We start from the raw sequence: 23,494 nt of genomic DNA on the forward strand, positions 1-23,494 counted from the left end.
AAAAAGATGTTTATGGCAACCAAGAGTGAAATAAAAACCAAGACATATCAGGGAGACAAAAAAACAACAACAACAACAACACACATGCTGCTCAGAAATGAAAAACTAAAGGAAATAGCATATTTTTTTTAAATTGAGAACTCATTGTGCCTGGTGACTGATGGTAATTAGTTGAAATTAGGTTGCATGCTGGGCCACAGTATATCAGAGCAATGCAGTTCTTTTTTCCTTTCCTCTAATTTATTTACAGTCTTTAAGCTGCTTGAGTGATATCTGGAGTTTTACCAAAACTAGAGCTAAAAAATAAATAAACAAAAAAAATGCAATTTAGGACTGCAACAAACAATTATTTTGACAATTTATTATTCTGCAGATTATATTTTGGATTATTGGGCTTTGTTTAATGTGGTCCTTTAAAAACATACCTGCAAAACAAAGACTATATAATATATGAAACACATTTTATGCAAATATGGCTGAAATATAAAAATCAGCCACAAAAACAAAACAACAACAACAACAACAACTATTTAGCTTAACAGTTTAAATAACTTGTGTAAATAATACCATAATCTAGAAGCACACTGATTTAGAATAATATTAATTATACTGAAGTTATTATTAATATAAAGTAGCATATTTACATATAAAATGGCATAGAAGATTACGTATGGTTTATTTAAAACAAAAACAAAATTTAAATGACACCCAACCATTCTGTCCTGGTCAAATTGATTGTACATGAGTTGTTGCAGTTCTGCTGCAAATACAAATTTCTAGATTATTGCTCATAAAAGTTGCTCACTGCTCCAAAAAGTGCTGTATTTTACAAATCAGATTTCTTGGCAATAGGATACATAACAACATATTCAAATAACCCTCCAGAAGGAAAAAAAACACTGATGAGCTGGGTGAAGCTCCAGAGAAATTAAAAGTCTGGAGCAACACAATCTTTAAACAGAGGTCAGAATAAAGAATCTATACCTATGAAATGTGCACCTGCTCAAAATCAAAGCAGATATTACTGTCCTCATCATAACAGTAAGGTGGACATATTGGCATAAACATCACTGACAAGGTTAACATCGAGAATGCATTATACATAATTAACAAGCTATGATTAGTTCCCATCAGTGTCATGATCCTGCCCTCGTGTCCTTGATTTTTCCTAGTCTTGAGGCAGGATCATGACAGACCCATGTTTTGTGTACAAGCGCATGGCCTTGTCTTTGGGCCATGTGCTTGTGTTGTCTCGTTCCCTTGCCCCGCCCCCCCTTGTTAACCTAGTCGTGTCTTGATTGTCCCATCTGTGCCACCTGTCGTGTCTTGATTGTTTCCCCTATTTAGGTCTCCAAGTGTGCTCTGTCTTGCGTCGGTTCATTGTGTACTACTTATGTGTTCATCACTTGTGATTGTACCTGTGATTGTGATTGTTCCACTCTGTGATTGTTCCTTAAGAAGTGTTTGTATTACCGTGAGTGTTTGTTTATAGTTAGTATTTAGAGTCCTTGTTTATCTTGTCAGTCCAGTCCTGTTTTAGTTATTTAGTCTTTACCTTGCTCCGTGTTTTCCCCCTCGTGGGTTTTTGTTTCCCCTTTTTGTAATAAACCCTTTGTTTGAGAATCCCTGTCTGCACCTGAGTTCCTCCCTTACCAAGATCCTGACAATCAGTTCATTTAAAGAATGCAAAGTTAAGTTTTACCAGTTTAACTGAAGAAGATCATGGATTATATGAAAGGAAAAACTTTGTTTGTGTCTATGCATTATGCCTCCGAAGGAAAGACTTCAATTGTTCACATTACCTACCTGAACATTATTACTTGTTCACAGCTGGCCTTTTGAATCCAGATAGATTGAATTTTTCTGAGGTACAAATCACCTCTACCTGAGGTTGCCTAATCATACATCAAACACAGATAAGAGGAATGACAAACATTTCTAATGAATGAGCTCTCAAAAAGGCTATGTATGACTGACTATGACAGACGACTAGAGTGAGAGGCTTTTAGAGGTTTCTACCATTTAATGTTGACTTCCCAGCAGCTTTACTGTGAGTATACAGGATATAAAATCAACTGCCTAGTTGAGAAAAAAATAAAACATGGAAAAAGGTGCTTGTGTGTAAAAAGGAACATTCAGTTGGTCCTGACAGTGAAGGCACAGTGGAGATAGAAGTCTGGGAGCTTGTGCATATGCCACTGAATGATGGGGTAGATTTCATATTCCGTCTGATTGCACGAACATTGATGCACTAAGGTAGCTACGCTATACGGCTGTGACAAACAGATGTCAGAATGTGAGTCATCATTTCATCAAGTGAAGTCCACAAAATGCATCCGTGAATCATTCAGGGATGTGTCAAACAACACATTTTCAGTAAGTTGTCTAAACTACAAGTCAACAAATTGGTCTTAAAAAGCACAGAATGCCAATTAAAAACAGCTACTGAAAGTATAAAAGCATAAATAAGACAGACAGACAGACAGACAGACAGACAGATAGATAGATAGATAGATAGATAGATTATGCTGAATATGGCAAGTGAGCTGCTCATCCCGCGATCACTTAACTACAGTGGCCTTCTCAAAGGTATTTACATTTTATGCACAGATGGAAATCCAGATATTGCACTGAGGTGTAAACAGCCCCAGCTAGAGAAAAACACGGGTGATTGAGCCCTTGTCTGATTTGATTATGGGTTTTATACATCAACTAAAGGGGGGGGGGGTGTACCAGTCATTACAGAGTGCTCAGAGGTCCGCCGCATCACAGAGCAAAAACTGAGGGATCCTGTACTGCAATTCATTCATTAGCATGCTAATTACATCCATTCACAAATGAAAATACCAACAAATGCCCACTGACTTGTCAGAGAGAGAACGCAAAAATCCATTAACTGCAGCTTTCAGTGATGTGCCGCCTCCTATCTATCTCTTGCGTGACCTACACTACCACTCCCATCCACACTGATCTGCGTTTACTGCTGTATGATGTTATAATATTTTCTAACAAACTGGCTTTGAAAACTTGACAGAATATGATTAGCACTCAGTGTGCGTGGGGCTGGTGCTTCGCTGAACACCATCAAATTTCCGCTGACAAGCAAAGATTATGAAAGCATTTAAATGCTACTTTAATTTTGGAGCTTTTTTCTCTGTTATTACTGTCACGGTTTTACGCTGCCTGAAGGAATACGGAGTCGAGAATAAACAGAATAAGGTTTTTAATATATCCAACACAGGGGATATCCAACGTGGAGCACAGAGGTAGACACACGTAAGTAGCAAGTGAGCACAAGTGAGCACAAGTGAGAAGACCCGACAAAACAGAACTGAAGGACAAGGCTTATGAACAACAGATAATTGGGGAAACACAGGTGGATAGAATCATTAACTTAACAGGGACATGGAACACATGAGGAAGATAATGGACACACCTGGGAACTAATCAAACACGGAAAGACAGAAACTGGGTCACGGGCAAAAACACATTAAATGAGTCCAGGTGTGTGACAGTACTCCCCCCTCCCGGTAGGTGCGTCCTCGCACCGTAGAAACAACAGGGGGAGGCGTAGGTGGGAACTTGGGAGGAGGTTCCGGTGGAGGACGGACTTCCAGGAGGGGGCCAGCAGACAGGGACCACAGAAGGAGGAGCCAGGGAGGAGACGGAGGAAGGAGCCAGGAGCAGGAAGAGCCAGATGGTCCACCAGAGACCAGCCAGGACGGAGATCCAAGGTGGAGTCGACGGCGGGAGGAGCCATGGTGAAGGAAGGGTCGACGACACCAGGGGGCCGACAGGCGGAGACTGCACCGGTGGGTGAGGAGCCCAAGATGGAGCAGCACAGCCGCAGAGCCAGGGTGACGACGAGGTTCCGGAGGGCCTAGGTGGAGCAGAAGGCTCAGGCGACCAAGGCGGAGGCGGGGTCCTGGCAGACCGCTGTGGAGCCGGAGCGACCGAGGATGGAGGTGGAACCGGAGGGAAGGAGGAGCCTGACAGAGCCGGAGGGATGGAGTGACGAGGTGGAACCAGAGGAGTGGAGTCCCGAGGCGGCGGATGGTCGACGACTGACCAAGGTGGAGCCGGAGGGACGAGGGAGCCCGGTGGAGCAGGTGGGATGACAGGCCACGGTGGAGACGAGGGAGCTAAGAGCCAAGGCGGAGCCGCTGGGTCGAAGGACCGAGGAGGAGTCCAGGGCTCGGAGGCTGGAGGCGGAGACAGGGCCTTAACACGCCAAGGCGGAGCTGGAGACTGGCAGTCCAGCGGCGAACCACCGCGCCCCGATGGCGCGGACTGAGGGTGAGCTGCGGGACTGACTGGCACCAGCAGGGATGACGAGGAACTGGCTGGTCTAGGAGGAGGAGAGAGGAGAAGGATGGGGGGAACGACAGGAGGATCAGGGCTGGATGGAACCAGCGGAAGTGGAGCAGAAGGACCAGCAGGTTTGGGAGGAGGTGGGAGAGGGAGGCTGGGAGTGAATGCAGGAGACACAGAAGATTCAGGGCTGGGCGGAACCAGCGGAGACACAGAAGATTCAGAGCTGGGCGGAACCAGCGGAGACACAGAAGATTCAGAGCTGGGCGGAACCAGCGGAGACACAGAAGATTCAGAGCTGGGCGGAACCAGCGGAGACACAGAAGATTCAGAGCTGGGCGGAACCAGCGGAGAAACAGAAAACTCAGGGCTGGGCGGAACCAGCGGAGAAACAGAAGACTCAGGGCTGGGCGGAACCAGCGGAGAAACAGAAAACTCAGGGCTGGGCGGAACCAGCGGAGAAACAGAAAACTCAGGGCTGGGCGGAACCAGCAGAAATGGAGCAGAGGAAATGACTGGAGGGGGTAGGAGTGGGAGACTGAGAGGGTATACAGGGGAATCAGGGCTGGACGGAACCAGCGGGGAAACAGGAAAATTAGGGATTACCTCCATAGACCAGTCCATCAGATCCAGAGCTTGCTCCTTATGACCTTCAGAGACTGTATACAGCTCACCCTCAGTCGCAGGAGTGTGGGCAGGGCTTTCCTCCACGCCCTCGATCTCCACGAGGACTCCCACGATGCACGGTGTTGCCGGCTCACACACCTGGTCAGTCGTGCTCTCGAGATCCTGTTCCCTGACAGTGGATGGCTCGGGCTCTGCGGCTGCGGTGGGCTCTGGCTCCGTGCGGCGTGATGGTGGCTGGCTGGTCTCTGGGTCGGGAGTGGGGCTGGCGAGGTCCTCTATGGGGCAGACGGTGAGAGGTGACCCATTTCTCGCCAGAGTCCACTCCACAAATGCGGCGAAATCCTCTCGAGGACCATCTTCGGACGACAACGCTCTGCATTTGGAGTTCAGGCTGGTGTTGTAGAAGGTGCAGAGCGCGCCGTCCGGGTAGCTGGTGGCATTAGCTAATAGGGAAAACCATCTGGTGTGGTCCTCGAGAGAGCGTTCTTCCTGCTTCAGCAGAAGGATGAGGAATTCGGGACGATAGAGGGGATCCATAGAAACACTAAGAAAAGAAAAGACTTTGAAAACACAAAAACAAAACGGAGGGAAGAACACGCAGTTTTCTATTTTCTCTTATACGGGTCGGGTCTTCTGTCACGGTCTTACGCTGCCTGAAGGAATACGGAGTCGAGAATAAACAGAATAAGGTTTTTAATATATCCAACACAGGGGATATCCAACGTGGAGCACAGAGGTAGACACACGTAAGTAGCAAGTGAGCACAAGTGAGAAGACCCGACAAAACAGAACTGAAGGACAAGGCTTATGAACAACAGATAATTGGGGAAACACAGGTGGATAGAATCATTAACTTAACAGGGACATGGAACACATGAGGAAGATAATGGACACACCTGGGAACTAATCAAACACGGAAAGACAGAAACTGGGTCACGGGCAAAAACACATTAAATGAGTCCAGGTGTGTGACAATTACTCAACAGTTTTCATTGTGAGCATAATATAAATTAACTTCGGAGACTCCATTTTGATAACTCTTTATTTATCGAACCGTAGAGCATCACAAGCCATTTCTGGCAAAATTGTATCATAAATCCTTTTCTTAAAAAAGGAGCAGTCCAAAAAACAGCAATGTTGTGTGATGGAGAGACTTTGAAATTGTCTATCATCACTGGTTTCACTGTTAATGTTGGTGCAAATGTTTTGGTTTATTCTTTCTCTTTTTAACTGTATTATTAATTGTATTTATTTACTTAAACTTGTTTCTAAATCTCATATATATCATAAGAGTCAAAGTCAAGAGTAAAAAAAAAAAATAGTATGTTCCAGTTTGAGAAGACTGGGAAAAATGTGTATTTAAAATGGTCGCCACTAGAAGTTGGGGGTGGACAGATAAGCCCCTTTCACACTGCACGTCGGACCCGCAATATTTCCGGAACATTGTCGGGTCGCCTTCTGTGTGAAAAAAACCACGTCCCGGGATTGATTACCGCATTGAACCCGAGTCGGGGACCTAGTAACATTGCGGGGTTCAACCCGGGATGAGCGCTGTGTGAACAAAAGCCGGATCTAATTCCATGTCGAAGTGATGATGCGCATTTTCGCGCGACTCTTTTACCGGCTGTTTTGAAGCAAGATCAACGTTCGCGACGAAGACTTACGTGCAAACTGTAATGAAGCAGAGATCAGTTAGTTCCTCACTTTCCATGCTGACGCAGAGATTGTTTGCTTGCTTCTGTGAAAGTATAACGTGCCTAGCGTTGTCGACTCGTACATTACACGTCACGTGCTGATGTCACGTGTCGTTACGGGATCTTCAAGGGTTGTGTGTGAAAGCACGCACATATACCGGGTCATCACTGGCATTGTGGAAGTGCAAAATCTAGCGACCCGGGAACAATTGCAGGAACACTTTACCTGTGTATTTGGCGGAATGGCAGTGTGAAAGGGGCTATTGAGAGTTTGGACAAGATTGTTGTGCTGTGTAGCAAGGAAACTCCATCTTCGATGTTGTAGAGAAGAGTTGGTACTGTTTTTAGTACTTGCAGTTCTAGTTTTAGACAGTTTTTATTACAATCTTTGTTTTAAGCTCTTATACCCTTTGGATCCCAGCATCGCTATTGATCCTCCTTGTGACTGCTCGAGTCATTATCACATGTTGCATTTCAACTTTAGAATTTATCAAACACTCCTGAAGTTAAAGGTTCTTCAGTGGATTATAGCACTTTAGGTTCAGAAAAGAGCATAGGTATGTTTATGTCCACATTGCTTTTTTCTATAAAATGAAAGTGAATGGACAAATGGACAACACACCCATTACCACTGAATTTCATTCCATGGAAAAGATTCTGGCTAACAGTAATAAATGACAGATTTTTCATATTTGAATGAACTATTCTGGTTCCAAATGTTTTATTAAATGTACTTCAAATCAGCACACTGGTTATTCTTGGTATTGTCATTTTGGTGAATGAGACAGACAGTTGACAGAGGAAAAGTGAGGAAAGAGGAGAGCCAGAATCTAACCTGGACTACCATTGCATCAGCACCTACACTCAACAAACCCCCAGGCCTCTGAACGGACACAATCTGTTGACAGAGTAAAACTGAAGAACATACAATAGATGCTTTTATACACTTCTACTAAAGAATGAAAACATCTCTGTGAACCTAAAAAGGGACATCAGACTGTAAAATCTCTTTCTGGTTCTACTTGAAACCTGTATTTTTAAGAGTACAGGCTATAATTGACCCCACTGTTGTACTCTTAATAGCGTCTATTTATAGGAATCTAATCTGAGGAATATAGCTTACAGATAAATAACTCAATAGTGAGTGCCCAATACCAGTGTGTGGTGTCCTCTGACCCCTTTCATTTGTTCAGAGCACTTGTAGCATCTACAGAGAGCCCCTAAAATGGTTCAGGTGTTTACTTCAAATTGCCTGTGACACAGGCAATGCAGTCCGCAGGCGAAATGCGTAGTGCATTCAAGATGTAAAACATACTGCCCTCAGGCAAACACAGCAAGTAATTGATTAGCAAGTAACTGATGAGGACACTTCTCTCTAATCGTAGAAATGCTTCTGCTGAAATGGAAAGGCAACATGAAAGACAATGTTTTTTGAGCTGGAGAGACAGTCTAGATATTAAGATATAAACACTCAAGTATTCCTTGACGTCATCCAGCAGCAGATGACAATTTCCTCTGTACTCTGCCCAAGGGGTCTACCGGCTCTATTAAGCCGGCACATCTGTAACAAAGCTCTAATCACTTCAGTAGAGGTATCTAGTGGCATCCTGGACATGATTATAAGATCAGGAGTGCTGAGAGATCATAATCATTTAATCCTCTCAGAACACAGAGCTGCCTGATTTCTACAGCTCTCCAGTGTTTCCTTTTATAGAATTCATTACCAGGAAGGGGGAAAACAATTTAGAACTGAAAACCACAAAAAAAAACAAAAAAAAACTTCATCTTATCAGGGAATATCAGGGACTATCAGGGACAAAGCAATAAAACTTTATATTGATTTGATTCCGAATTGACATTGAGGTCGTCAACTGGTATGCAGAGGCAGACTGTGTTCTTCTAGTGGAGGCAGAGCATTGTATCTCTCTATAACTCACTGTGCCATCAACTCCCAATGACAGAGTGGAAATGAAGCCCTTTGCACTGAGAGCCATCTGCCCTTGTGTTCAATGACGCTATGGGGAAGCACAGATCTGTGAAAAACACACAAACACTCCATCTCTCTTTTAGCAGCAGAAAAGTAGTAAACACAGAAGGACTCAGGTACTGTTGCCAGGGATGCAGCAGAAAACAGACGTTTTCTCTTCTAGGGACATTTGCAACTACAATAGCTATGCATAACTTACAGCTCTGCATAACTATGCATTACTTAACCTAGTAGAAGCATAAATGAGCACTAAGTTACATCTGATGCACTACTAAATATCTGACAGTTGCAGCTTATTTAGTTTATATGCAGGATTACATTTAAACTACTTACAGAAGCCGTTACAGTCTATTACAGCTATTTGTAGACATCAATAAGTGAAAGTCTTGACATTTGCCAAGTATGGTAACCCATACTTGGAATTGGTTCTCTGCATTTAACCCATCCAAGTGCACACACACAGCAGTGAGTAGTGAACACACTGAACACACACCCGGAGCATTGGACAGCTATAAAACCAGAGCCCGGGGAGCAACTGTGGGTTCAGTGCCTTGCTCAAGGGCACTTCAGCCGTGGGTATTGAGGGTGGAAGAGCAATGTTTATTTCACCAAATAGAACCACCAACCAACACAGACTGAATGCACAGCTTATCAACACTACTTATGCTCACAAATTTTAAGGCTGATTAATAAATCTAATGGTAAGTGTCATTTCCTGCAAAAGTATGTACGTTTTTGCCTTAGAGGAATTCACTGGTAGTAAGATGGCTATACAGTAGAAAATTTGGGGGTAAATTGGTGCTACATGATCACAGAAAACAGAGAAAGGATTGTGAAACAGAAAAACACAGATATTTGATTTTTTATTTTAATGAAAGTGCTGGAGCTGTCAAAAGTCTGCCGGATGATGCAAAATGACATGTTTGCATTATCCAGTTGACTTTTGCTGACAAATAAACAGAGATATCTGGGTGCAGGTAACAATCTGGTTCAAATCTGGTTGAAAATCGGCAAACTAAACCAATGATGTGACCAAATTAGGTACACAGTTACAAACTTACTAGTAATTAAGCCTTCATTGTGAACCTTACACCACAATTTACTGTAAGTCACATTATGAAACCCTAATGCAACCTCACCCTAGAGAGCAGTGCTTACAGGCTCACTGCTGCTTTGACCACCCTGCAGTTGGAGTCCAATTGCCCTAGCACTGAGTCGAAAGGCAGAGCACTTTTAGCAACGGTCTTGTGTCTGGGAGCAGGAGCCAATTGAGCTTGTGCTAGCCACGTACCAACAGGGAATGATCTGAAGGGGATATGTGGAGCTCAAAGTGTGCTGATGTTTTTAGACAGCCCCATCAGCCTGTCACTCTCCTTAATGCGCCTACCACCACACACCAGCTTGCAGCAACATCGCTGTGACAGTCAGCCCACAGAGCACAGCACGAGAGGAATCCTGACTCCACCCTCATGTTCAAAAAAATGTCTGAGGAGAAGACGGCTCAGTTTCCATTCAGAGACAGTGAGACAGCGCACACCATGTCTTTCCATCCCTCTCCCCACCGCACAAAGCAAGGGAGGGAGCTAACTTGAATGTCAACACCAACAAGGGGCTTTTGTTACTGGTTTACCTGAGATGGAGTGGAGACAACTTAAGGGAAAGAAACTCCTGCTATTGTTTAGGCTAAATCCTGCCGGCTTGAAGCATGTAGCAGACGGTGATTCTCGCTTTCTGTGTCGCTGGTAATGCACAAAAAATGCCAGTCAGGCAGACGCCACGGAAATGGAAAACTCATCCCTCCACTGTGATAACCGGTGGCCCTGTTCAAGGCTCCCTCGTTGTATAATCTGACTCTGATCTTCTGACTGAAGTCTGCCTGTTTGATAGGAAGGCCTGCGTGACCACTCCATCTCAATGTGTGAGGAACCTGTGGAGAGCCTGGGAAGAAAAAAACCAACATACTTATGCATTCCTTGATGGGCCCCTGCTTCAGTTTTGATCTCAACGGCCTATATGATGAAAAATGGATTAGACGAAGGGTGTTATGACATAAAAGTCCAATATGGATGAGGAAAAGATCCAAGCGGCAGCCTTGGTTTTCGTATTTCAGGGCTTTCCACGAACATCCAACAGACCCTTTGGCTGTCTGAGGGGGAACGGATTGCTCTTAAGAGTGTCTCACATCCTGAAGGTTACACATGTCTCTTTCACAGCCTCTAAGTGACAGAGATGTTTACCGCAGACACAGAAGGGATTCCTTTTGTTAAAGGCTACTGTAAATAGTACTGTGCACACATGGATGGAATCCACTGCAACAAACTTGACAGGAATAAACTGTTCACCCTTTTCTTTTCTTAAAGGTAAATTATTCATAGTTGTAGGCAATGTATCAAACATCTGACAAAGTCATATCACCTAATTTTATAGAAGTTATATAATGGCTCATCATATATAATAAAACAGATAGCTTAGGTTAGATTGGTTGGGCTACATTTGAAACTGTCTATATTACTCGGTGGAAGAATGGAAGAACTGTTTAATGTCATTTTTGATATTCATGAAATTCATATAAACATTAGTATGCTATAATTACTATTGCCACCATTTAAAAAAAAGCAATAAGCCACTTGATGCTGTGTGTTACATTGAATTTTCCACAATTAGTCAAGTCACTTTAGTTATATGAGATTTTATACAACACAGACTGTTTCAAAGCACATTTCAAATGAGAAGCACTCATGCTAAACAACAACCTTGTAACCTTGTAACCATGGTAAAAATAAGACGCTTATCACCCCTTAATGTGTAACATTTACAAAAAAAGAAAGCAGATTCGAATATCTATATTATTACTGTATAAAAATTACATATCTTCAATCACTTCACTTGTTCCTACAGTATGTGACATTCAAGTACAAAGACACACACTACTGCATATACACACACACGTTGAGCTTTGATCTAATATGAAGCATGTGTATACTGTGAATACTAAGCACTCTCACCGCTGAAGGTGTACTTGCTTATTTTTCTCAGATAAAAATACATTCTGCTGCGCTATGCGGAGCTATTTATAAATGAAAGCCAAATGACTACATGTATGAGCTACTGTTTTTGAACTGATGAACTTGTTCCATTTCCTCTTGTTCTTTTTCTCCTCAAGCGAGAAAACAAGCCTTGGTTCCGTGCAACCTCTGTGTTGAAGGTAGCGAGTGAGGCGTTTGTGCCAGGAGAGCAGTAAACCCATTACAGCTGAGGACTCACATTGAAGTTGTGGTACTGGAGGCACACAGTTCCTGGTGTGTGTCTTGTAAACCAGTCCTCTCACTGAACCCTCTATGACTCACTCGCCTCCCCCTCCTGTTCACACACACACCAGCACCTTCTCCACTGGGACCCCTGTCTTTATTATCACAGCCCGGCAGCTTACTGTTTCCATGGCTCTGCAAGATGGATTAATCACACCATTTAATGTGTTTATTTCCCCCTGTCCAGGAAGCACAGGACTTGTGTGGAGGAGGTGGGCCTGTTATAACTGGCTATGTGCTGTCTTTAATTGGCGTGAGAGGGGACATGCTGCGCCATGGCCCAGAGTGGGACGCACCCATAAAAGGTGCACTGCATAAGGGCACCTGGGCCCCAAGGTACACTTTCTCACACACACACACACACACACACACACACCCTTCATCTTCTACACCTAAATCTCATCCATTGATGTGCTAAATAAAAATTCCCCCAAAATAAGCACAGCAGTGGAATGTCATACCAACAAATGGCTGGAGGTCTGTTTCCAAGACAACAGCTAAGAATGCCCACAGAGCACATGTGAGAGAGCTCCCTATGAATAATTTCTACTTTTACTTCCTTTGAAGGAATTACAGTAAGGTCTACACCTTTATACTAGCTTGAGTACACATCTGAAACACTGAAACAAACACATATGGACGTATAATCTAATCTAATGTAATCTAAAAATACAAGATGCACTATAAATGCACATGTTTACAAATAAATAAATAAATATATGTGGTGCTTTGTAGTTGTTCTGAGCACTGGTGTTCTGGGTGGATGCTTTTTGGCTAAGAGCAGTCAAAGGTGCACACCCTCACTTTTAAAACATGTTTTGTGAAGTCTGATCACTCTGAGTGCTAGTATTTCCCCTAAACAAACCACACAATTTTAGTAACCAAACACACATTTGTGGCCATATCATAAATAATGGAGGAATAATTACTCAACTGAGTTTAATACTTGGGGTTGGGAAATAACCCATAAAGTTGCGATCAAAGTTATAGCACAGTGAATTTTCACCATCGAATTTCCAATAATTTCAATAGGAACCAAGTGAATGGGATTTGGTCATACTAACTGAAACTTCAGCTAAATTAAGGTTATGTAATAAAGGTTAATATGGCCACACTTTTATAGGTTACAAACCCCAGTTAGCAAGCTAAAGTGATGCTGAAATCTAGAAAGCTGAATCATAATAATGGAAAAAAAATTGGAAATAATTTTTAATTCCAGTTTGAAAAGCCCAGGGCAAAATCACAGAATAAGTGTTTATTTCATTTTGATCTGTTCTTTTATTTGTTGAATTATTCACATAATACAAAGCATCTAATGACTTTTTCAGTATTTTGTTTGCAACTAGTTCACTGAACAAATATAAAAATATAAAAACCTCTCGTTTGACAGTAAACAGCACCGTCTCCAACAGAAGTCCTGTTTTTGAGTCTCTAATGTCTCCTCACCACTCTGTGCTCTCAGGTCTGAACAACCCTGCTCTCTCCTTCTGCTCACGTCTGAACAAGGTAATTATACCTGCAGGTGTCTGATAGCTTTATTCATGGGACAATCCTTCCAGTTATCCTCTTTGATCATGGGGAGAAAAAGCACTTTTGGGCTGTCATCTTCATCTCCAAAGCATACTCTCTCGCTCATGCTACACTTGCTGATGATGAGAGAGACATCATTATGGCAGCTCAGGAGTCCAAGAATAATCTGAATCTGACTGGAAGCTTTTAGAGACACAGAAAGTGTCTAAACTCAGAAGTTGCAAAAATTTAATTTTAAATATTCAAGTATTTCCTGATTCAGTCTGTCTGACGACTGTAACATGAGTTGAAACCATCTTTTACTCATGTAATGTAGGTTAAAACCCACTTAATTATTCACAATCAGAATGTTTTGGCTAGTTGGACTTGGCAGATGGACCAATTTCCATTCCAGTTGCAAAATGTAGCTTGTCGTGAAAACGAACCCTGTAGAAACGAGGCAGAGAGTTAATCATCTCTTTTCTCGCAAGAGATATCAAAGCCTAAACAGGAAGTGATGAAATCAAGGACACAAAATACCTGCCCCCTGACAAACGTCCCAGAATTTATTTATTTTTATTTTGTGCAAAACAACAAACAAGCATTATCTGGAGTAAGTATTCATTGCTGCGACTAACTGACACAAACAGAATCCGCAGCTTCGCTTTTCAATCTCTCAGACAAGACTTACGTAATGTGTGTCACAAAAACACGCCGCCTCAAATCCCGGCTGCAAAAACTTTAATGGCCTGCACCTTTGAAGACAGACCTTCCATGCAGTGTTTGTTTAATAATAAAAATGTGACAGCGGAAAGGCTGTGGAGAAAGAGAGAGAGAGAGAGAGAGACGATCTTGCTATTCCCATGAGCCTCAGCCTCATCCTCAGACAGCCAATCACAAGACTCACAGCTTAGACATACTTCTAGTTCTCTAAACTAACAGGCTGTTTGAGTGAACAGTTCACAGCTACATTCTACAGGATGGTGAATTCATGTCTCAGAAATGTAATAAAACAGAAACCAAGCATAAGCTGATCTATGTCCTCAAATCAGCAGTCTGTAATGACCCGCAGTGAAATTATGGGTAGCCATCTCTGCTAGTGGTCGACCGATTACCGGCCTGGCTGATTATCATGTCGATATTAAGCTTTTTTATGGTTATCGGTATTGCTCATTTTTGATTTGCCGATAAAATAATTTTAAAGCATTTAAAGAAAGTTTTTGTCAGAGCCCTTGTTATTCAAAATTTTAACATTAATTTTCAGTTTAAACCCGGACTTATATACCGGATCAAAATATTGTTTATAAGTTTACGTCTGTAATAATCGGTATCGGCCTTCAAAACACATATCGGTTCAAACCTAATTCCTGCATTGACCAGTCAGAAGAAGACCATAAGCAAACTGCCTGTGGAGATCAAAGATACTCTTTTGCATCTAACAATATTGGTTTTGAAGGACTTTCTGTTGGACACGTACAAGTTTTAACAGAGTGCTGGGTTCAGTGTTCAGTTCAGTGTGGACATTTTTTATATGCTTTATCTACAAAAGAAAGTCATTCATATGGGTTTAGAAAGACATGAGGGTGAATACATAACATAACTTTTATTTTTAAGTAAACTATACCTTTAAGCTTGAAGACACAGGAAAAAAAAACCTCTTATTTAAACCAAAACTTAACGTAGCTTCTTTTAGAAGACTGCTTTATTTTGAGACATTTCTTATATGCTTACTGCCTCTATGCTCCTAATAGCTCAAAGAAACATTTCATTCAAATAATAATGGACCATGTCAACTAAAGCCCTATCCTCAGCCTCTATTAAACATAATGAGATCCAAGACACACGAAAGAAGTTCAAGAAAAACTCCTCCACTTCAGAATATCAGAACTACACAGAGAGGGAGGAAAGAAAATGCATGATGGAATAAGCCCTAAAAAAAGACTTCTTATATTATAGAAATACGCCTGTTTTCTCTGACCGAAGGGAGGTGGATATTAAAAATAAGAACTATACTTGGCATTAACCATAAGAGCTTTTGAGCAGCTATTCACTCTAAGTGCAGAAACAAATTCTTTAAAATGATTCCTACAGAGCATTTACTTTTACAATAATAGCTCCTTCGAATATCCAACATGGTAAAAGAAATTTATACAAGTGGACACTCTTTCCAAGATCAATCTAAAACCAGTCAAGTCTAGCTAAAAATACTTTTATAATGTAGTGGAGGATTTCTATAGTGTTTTGACAAACATTTTTATCTTCATTATGTTTTAAAGTCCATTTGCAAATCACTACAGTTCAGCAGAATGCAATGCAGCAGTATTTCATATAAGCACTAGAAAATCTGTCACTCTGACAAAACTATTTGTGAATGCATCACGGCGGCATAATTCTATTGCACTGTGCTAAAACAAGCCCTGTTGTCTTTGATGTACAACATATTGGTGAACCAACAGTTTAAAGCCTGCAGTGTACTTCATAAATGACGACTATAAAGAGAAATGTTGTCCAGTGCAATAATATGATTGCCAACATAATTGGTTTACTAGTAATCTGGCTTTCCCAGATATTTTCTAGAGAACAGCTCTGTTGCCTCTACCCATGTTGTTTCACAGAGCAAGCTATTCATTCCAACAGAGCAGGGGTCTTCATCAGGGGGTCCACGATAATTATTGTTCGATATAAAACAATTTTGGTGAAAAAAAAGGAACAAGCAAAGCTAAAGAAGCAAAAGTTTAGTTCTATATACACCACATACCATCCACATATAAAGGTGTACCTGGCTGCTAAATCTTTCTAAATGTTTTGAAGACCCCTGCATTACACATTTCAAATATTCTATTAGGTGGCCAATTCCTTTCTGAAGCAGTTTTGAAAAGGCTGTCTGTGTAAGATTTTTTTTCTGATAAGTCATAGAGAACATAATGAGCATGGCACAACATAGCAGAAACATGAACAGGGGTTATATAAGGTCCTTATGGGAGGAGAATGCGGGGCCAACACAAGTGCTGCAGTGAGCTTCCTTCCATCCCTGCAATCCCATCCTATCAGCATCAGACACACACACAGCCAACACACAGTAAACGGCCAGGATTTACTTAATGCCCCTGGCTCAGAATGGCTTGGAGCTTGAGCACTTCCTGTATCCCCTCATCCTGGAGAGAATTTGCTTGTCCTGTGGCTTCAGCCCAATTCAGCATCTTAATTTAGTACTATGAGAGACATAAGCATTGATAAAGAGCAGCTTACAGTGTTGAGACCAAATAAGCTCCCACTGCTTCTTCTTCCACAATGAGAATGAGAATACTGACATGTAAAATTGCCGCAGACGTATCCTCTACTGTAAAACACACCATCAAAGGTAAGAAAAAGTACCACTACTAAAAAAAGAGCACAGACAACATCAATGCTGGTAAAAAAGGGCTACAGTGACCTTGCATTCATATCAGGAAATAAACCTCAATAGATTGCGTGATTTGAGCTCCGTTAGAATGTACCCTCAATAGAAGAGAGATCTTTTTCTTTGATAGCCTTAATTAATTCATTGATTCATTCAGAGCTCCAGAGACTCCTTAAATCACTCATTAGATTATGATCTCACCAGTACACATCAAATGCATGAAATTCGGTGTCTTATGTGCAGTAACGGATATGCCTGCAGGTGAAAATTAAATCAATAACATTTAAAAAGCATATTAAACACAGAAATGTACCATTTAAAAAAAGAGAGCAAAAATTCAAGCTTGTTTGTTACAATGCTTCTGACCAAATGTACGGTTTTAAAGCAATTTTCAGCATGCATGCTTATCGCCCATCTTCGGGGAGCACCACCAATGTTAACTCCCTCCTGGAAACAACACTTCTTGCTCTATCAGACTTTCTGAGGCAGGTTCTGAGGGACGTATCAACCCATCTTTATTAGCCTAGACCCCGGGAAAGAGAGTAATGGGCATAGCCCAGCAGCATGCTGCTATCTCTCTCAGACAGCAGACCGTGGCCCCCTCCGTGGCCCTATTTAAAAGGCACTTATATTTTCGCTTCAAGGAACGCAGTTTTCCACTATGGCAGGAGATCCGTGATAGCTGCACACACACCCAGACAGAAAAAAGTAGGAGGAGAAAAAAAAGAGGAGGGGGAAACTTCCTCATTAGAATTCCAACAAGGTGGATGATTGCCAGTGGAGACTAATGTAATTGTCATGGCAACTACACAATGTACAAATATCCCAGTGGAATTACTCTGATTTTCCCCTTCCTCCTTTCCCTAGAAGCCACTGGCTTAAAAAGAAACCGAAGACATTTCAGTTTGGAAAACTCCGATGAACTGACAAGCACTAAATAATAATAATCGGGTTCCAGATAAAAATCTGTTATATATGGCAGCCAAATTATAAACAGAAATGGTACGTATATGAAAATTAAATGTCTTTAAGGCAGACGTGGAACAATCCAAAAAGAAATGGATTTTATGCCTTTACACAGAGTGTATGTTTATCCTCCATGTGCAAGTGAAGCCAGCCAGACGTATGCAGAGGCTGGAGGAACAGCCACTAGCAGGGGGAAAGCACTCCTCACCCCTTCACCCATTCTAAGGGGAACCAATGTGATTACTGCATTACCCTCTGGCAAACCTGCTTGAATTCTGAGTCTGCCTTTAACCGGCTCGTTCGTTTAAAGACTGAGCAGCAGACAGAGAGAGAACAAGACAAAGCGGATAATGGGTCAACAAAGGAAAATCTAAAATGAAAAGATTCATCTAAGCATAATTTTGACTCACTCCTAATCACCGTTTTGCATCTGTGCATGGCTGATGAAGATTTCAGTACAGACGGGAAAATAATGCAAGCCTTGATACAGGCTTTGCCCTTTTTAAGCAATTTATTTTTCCAACAAAGAGTGACAAAAACGCAAGCGACTGAGGAAATCAGCTGATATTAGATTCAACAATTCCACCTCCCACAAAATCAGATCCATTGCACTGTCAAACGATCGTGAGAGAGAGTTTGATTGTGTATGTGATATGTATGAAGGAATAACATTTATGTTCCTAAAAGCCACTCTTCAGCTCACCATTGGCTTTGAGTGTCAAGCACAGAGCTGAATCTGTGGCGTTATTGTGCCTTCATTAAGCTTATTGTGGCAGCTGGAAGTGGGGGAAAAAAGAGCTATTTTAAGGGATTTATGCACTCTGTGCTTCCATGGGCGGGCAGTGAAACTCCAGGCCAGCAATACCTCCTTTCAGAGCACTACAAAGGAAATGTAATTACCTTGATATGGTGGCAAAGGGAAAGGGCAGACTCTCAATATGCTGTAAATGCACTCATGCTGAGACCAGGCAGGGCTAATTTGCTACTGATCTGTAGGAGTTTTTCCTCATCTCTCTCTCTTCGCCACTCTTGGAGAAAAAAATATCATGAAAGAGTCGTGACCCTATTCCTACATGAGGCAGGTCTCCTCAGTACTGAAGCCACCAAACCGGCCAGTATGAGATACCGGAGACATGATGCATGCATATTTTAAAAAAAGAGGTATGAAAATAATTTCTTTTAGAGGGAGAGTGAAAGTGAGATACTCGCCATAACCTTGTGGTTGGCTTTAGGCGTTTACATTGTGAAGTAATTTGCATGAATAGTTTTTAAAGGCACATAAAAAGCCCTCAATGGTTAATAAGCGAAACTCCAAGAGAAGTTTAATTTAGGGATGCTAATTAATTCACTTTTTCATTAGCCTCCATTTCAGATTAGGGAGAGTCTGAAGACAGACGCAGAGAACACAACGTTTTTAGAGAGTACGGGTAAACCGGCACTCATCGCTCTGGTGAGAGAGAGATGCAATTACATTTTTCATTGATAAGGGCAAGTGGTTCCATTATTCTACAGGCTTTTCTCATTGTTTTACTTAATTCAAAAGTTAAACTGACAAGTTTGAAATAAAAATCCACTATGCTTGTAAATGACATCCAGTATATACTAGGGCCAGGTAAAAACAGCGATTTTCGTTTTTTTTTTTTTACTGAATTTACTAAAATTGAATGCTTTATGCTTGCTGAGACAATGGCAGATCCTAAAAAATTTGCGCTAGAAGCCTGCTGGTCCTGATTCCTGTGCTGGAGGCGAATTGGAGGATTTCTGTTTTAGCAACCAACATAACACTTCTCATAACACTTCAGTTTGTCCTGTACAGTCACAAGAAAAAGAAGATGCATGCAAAGTGGTCAGGTTTAATGGATATACAATAACTCAGTCGACAAATGCACATAAAAGGATGCACACCAAAGGATGTACAGTGCAAAATGGGCTTTTCCTTTAGACTTATTAGTAAGGACAAGTCTGTCAGCACAACAAGGCATAAGCTGGGCTTCAGAGAGGAGAACAATGAGAAACTTGAGATTCCTCAGCGGGTGAGAGAACGAGAGCGATGTGGAGGGGGGGGGAGGATAAAGTGAATAAGATGGGAAAAAAAGCTGCATTCTTGTAACGCAAGAACTGTAAGAATGTGTGTGCAGCAGGTATTTATGGAAAGGTGATGGCAGATAGTTGCTCTGGAAACGGCGACAACAAAAGAGAAAAGCAGAGAGTAGTGAAAGAAGAAGAAGAAGAAAAAAAGAAAAACAACTGCAGGCAGCGCTCAAGGTGTGATGGCACCAGCCCTGCGTACCACGTCGTCATGGCAACAAGCAGCGGGGAGAAATGGCGGTGTTAACATTCATTCAGAGAGGCAGCACATGTCCATCAATCTCTAGCACATAAAGAGGCAACAGCACGTCGGCTAATGGTGTGAAGCCTACAGGGCGCTCCATTGTTCTGCTCTAATTATGCCAAAAAAATTACAGGAAAAGGGTGTTGCTATTTTCTTCACAAAGGGTTCGCAACACAAACACAGATTCAAAAGAGAGACTTCAGTTCATCTCAGGGTATAAAAGAAGAGCGAACCTGACAACATGCACAAACATGCATGCATGCACACGGGGCACCCCATGCGCCCTCTAAAAAAGACACCAACGGCAGACATTTCCTCTTATCACTTATCATTGTGATAATCTTTCTAAACACAGCCCTGGGCTTGCAGATAAACTCCAAACATAACATTCAAGGTGAGCTCTCTCGCTCTTCCTTCACTTCTTCTTTGGAATTCAATTTTTTTTTCCATTCGGTCCGTTTGCTACCACACTCTGTCAGCGGTGGCAGGATGACGGGGCGGAGGAGAACCGGAGGAGGTGGAGAGAGGAAAAAAGATCCCACAGCGGCGTGAAGGTTATGACTTTGACCGTGCGCTAGCTGGGGACCGGAGCGCACACACACTGACACACACACATACACACAAAAAGAGAGAGCTTCAAGTGTTCCTCTTTGTTCCAGGTGCTTCTCTACTCTTGCGAAGTCAAACATCTACATAGCTGTTCATAACGGGAGATACGCATCAACTGGTGAAGGTCAACACCTGAGAGGACGAAAGGGAATCACCAGCTTTGCCAAATAGAGCTAAAACAAGTAGTCTGCATTATTTGATAGTAAAAATTTATAAAGATAGTAAAAAATTAAAAAAATATTACACTTTAGAATAGGGATCACATATTCACTATTAATTTATTCCTAATTTGCTGCTTATTAATAGTTAGTAACATAGTTGTTAAGTTTAGTTATGGGATAGGATTAAGTGCTCTAAAACATGGTCATGTAGAATAAGACCTTAATATGTGCTATATAAGTACTAATAAACATGCAATATTCTAGTAATATGCATGCTAATAAGCAGCTATTTATTAGTGAGAATTGGTCCTTAAAATAAAGTGTCAACAAGAAAAAGAGGAAAAAGAAACTGAAATAAAGCAGAAATAAACTGATTATTAGATCAATTTAACTCAAAAATGTATTTAATTAAACTAAACTAAAACTAGAATTTATTAAAATAAAGCTAAATAGATTATAAATATCTAATTTAAAAAAATCCAAAAACTATTTAACAAAATTTATCAAATTTATATTGTAATAGTATAGAAATAATACAAAAACAATGACAATATTTTACTCAAAAGTTATTTATCAAGCTAATGATATACCAATTTAGATTACTTTTGGGTATAAAAAAAAAAGTTTGCGAATCAGACATTACTTGTGGTGTATATTTTTTATTTATTACATTGTCTGTCTGAATACTGGATTCTGATACTGAGCTATAAATGATAATCAATGGCTAACCGTGTATGATTATCCCTTACTTATTAAAAAGATTGTGTTCATAAAAAATGGCACAGGAAAGACTGAAGAAATACAGAGTGCTCTTGGGATCTAAAGAATATCAAGATGGTCTGGTCTAATGAAGATGTGATTAATCACATAGCAGATTAATATTGGATCATTATATTAGTCGATTTTGAAAATAATTGGCTACTATCCTAATGCCAAATGAGAAGTCGCTAGATACAAATCGAAGTCACTCTACATGATTTCACGTGACATAAGCCCTAAGCGCTTTAGTTCTGACACAACTGTGGCATTTAATTAAAAAAAAAAAAAGCCTCCTGCACTCATAAGTCACTCCACCAATGCGGTGCTGGAATGTCATAGCAAAACAGTGACTCACTGAGGTTATCGCCTCCTAACAGGTCATCTGAGCTTAAGGTCAGATGGACGCAGGTATCCACGCTGTCTGTGATCATGGTTTGTGTGGTGTGAGAGGGTGTCCATATGTTAACCGGCGCTCTCAACAGTTAGTAGCTGCAACTCGCAGCAGTGGCCAACTGTGTGAGGATGAGTCACATCAAACAGAGCACTAAATCTGTCCAAAAAAACAAACAAAAAAAACAGTTTGCGCACAAGGAGATGTGTGTCGCATCTCCGAGCTCTTGAGCCCTCAAACAAAGGATGAAAGAGATTAATTGCCCTCGTCTCACAACTGCGTACGGTAACCACATCACCTCTTCAAAAGGAGTAGAAACCCAGAAGAGAGACTCAGCTGAGGGCTGATAATAACGTGTCACTATAACTGCAAGCACAGGGACACGCTGAAACCTCTAGATACATCATGGTACGAAAGTAATGCAGAGATCTTAGTGGGAGATTGTCGAATGTCATATTGGCTTTGGGATCCAGCAATAGCTCTGGGTCTAGTGATAACTGTTTGAAATGGGTGTGAACGCGCAGCATGCATAGACTCAGAATCCCACCTGTTCAGAGCAGTTTTGAGTGAGGCGGTGAAGTTGAGGTGACTGAACAGGAGTGGAAAGGGGATGAGAAACTCCACAGGGAGCATGGCACAAAGGAACTGTTCTCACCCTAATGAGCAGCCAGATCTCAACACCGCAAGCCTCCAGACTCTCAGACCTGTGCTTCTCTCACACGGGACGGTATCAAACATTTTCAGGAGGAGGAGTTCGAGTAACAAAGCTCCGGCCAAAAGCTTGTTGCTGAGGTTGAAGTGGGAGGCCTGCTCTGACTGATGGGGGCAAAAATCCTTTTCTAACTACACATTCACTGCATAATTACATCCATCTGCCTCTGTAATCTACTTTGGAAAAGAAGGAAATCAAGAAGAAAGATGATGGAAACATGAGAGATAGAGAGGGGGGGTCAGAGAACATGCACCTGAACTCTTACCGGAAAGCCTCCAGCACAGTCCTTTCTGGCAGATGAGGAGCAACTCGCTTGAAGGCACTTTTGAAGTCATCCAGCTTCAAGAAGCCACGACCTGTAGAGAGCAAAAAGCCAGAGCAAGAGTTAACAAGACTAATACTTTTAAAACATCAAATATGTTACACTTGCATGAGATCAAGCAAGAGGATGAGATAAGCAAACCTGAGAGCGCTCGCTCATTATTTTTGCTTATCTGCTTTCTCTGCTTGTTCCACCACCTAAAAGGCTGGTGGATAAAGCCAAAAGTAAACCTTCCCTTGTGTGCATTCTGCTCTGGCCCACAGACTGTCTGTGAAACGTAATTTTGTCATCAGTTTAGTCCACTGAGGTAGCATCTAAAGTCTCCTGTAACGTCTTGTGCATTAAATGGCATTCTAAAATGCAGTGCTCAAGTTAAAAGAAGTTCAATTCACATCACATAACCTTG

General features: G+C 41.6%; 1 protein-coding gene across 3 annotated transcripts in view; it reads right to left on the reverse strand.

Moving 5' to 3' along the window:
• Positions 1-23,494, reverse strand: part of LOC113060735 (EF-hand calcium-binding domain-containing protein 11) — a 51,062-nt gene that overhangs the window by 12,597 nt on the left and 14,971 nt on the right. For all 3 annotated transcript variants that reach the window (XM_026229888.1, XM_026229887.1, XM_026229889.1), the window contains one exon: positions 23,032-23,122. In XM_026229888.1, the coding sequence (XP_026085673.1) occupies positions 23,032-23,122 (91 nt within the window). The remainder of the gene's footprint in view (positions 1-23,031; positions 23,123-23,494) is intronic.

The sequence above is a fragment of the Carassius auratus genome, chromosome 42 (assembly GCF_003368295.1).
Source record: "Carassius auratus strain Wakin chromosome 42, ASM336829v1, whole genome shotgun sequence".
Lineage (NCBI taxonomy): Eukaryota > Metazoa > Chordata > Actinopteri > Cypriniformes > Cyprinidae > Carassius > Carassius auratus.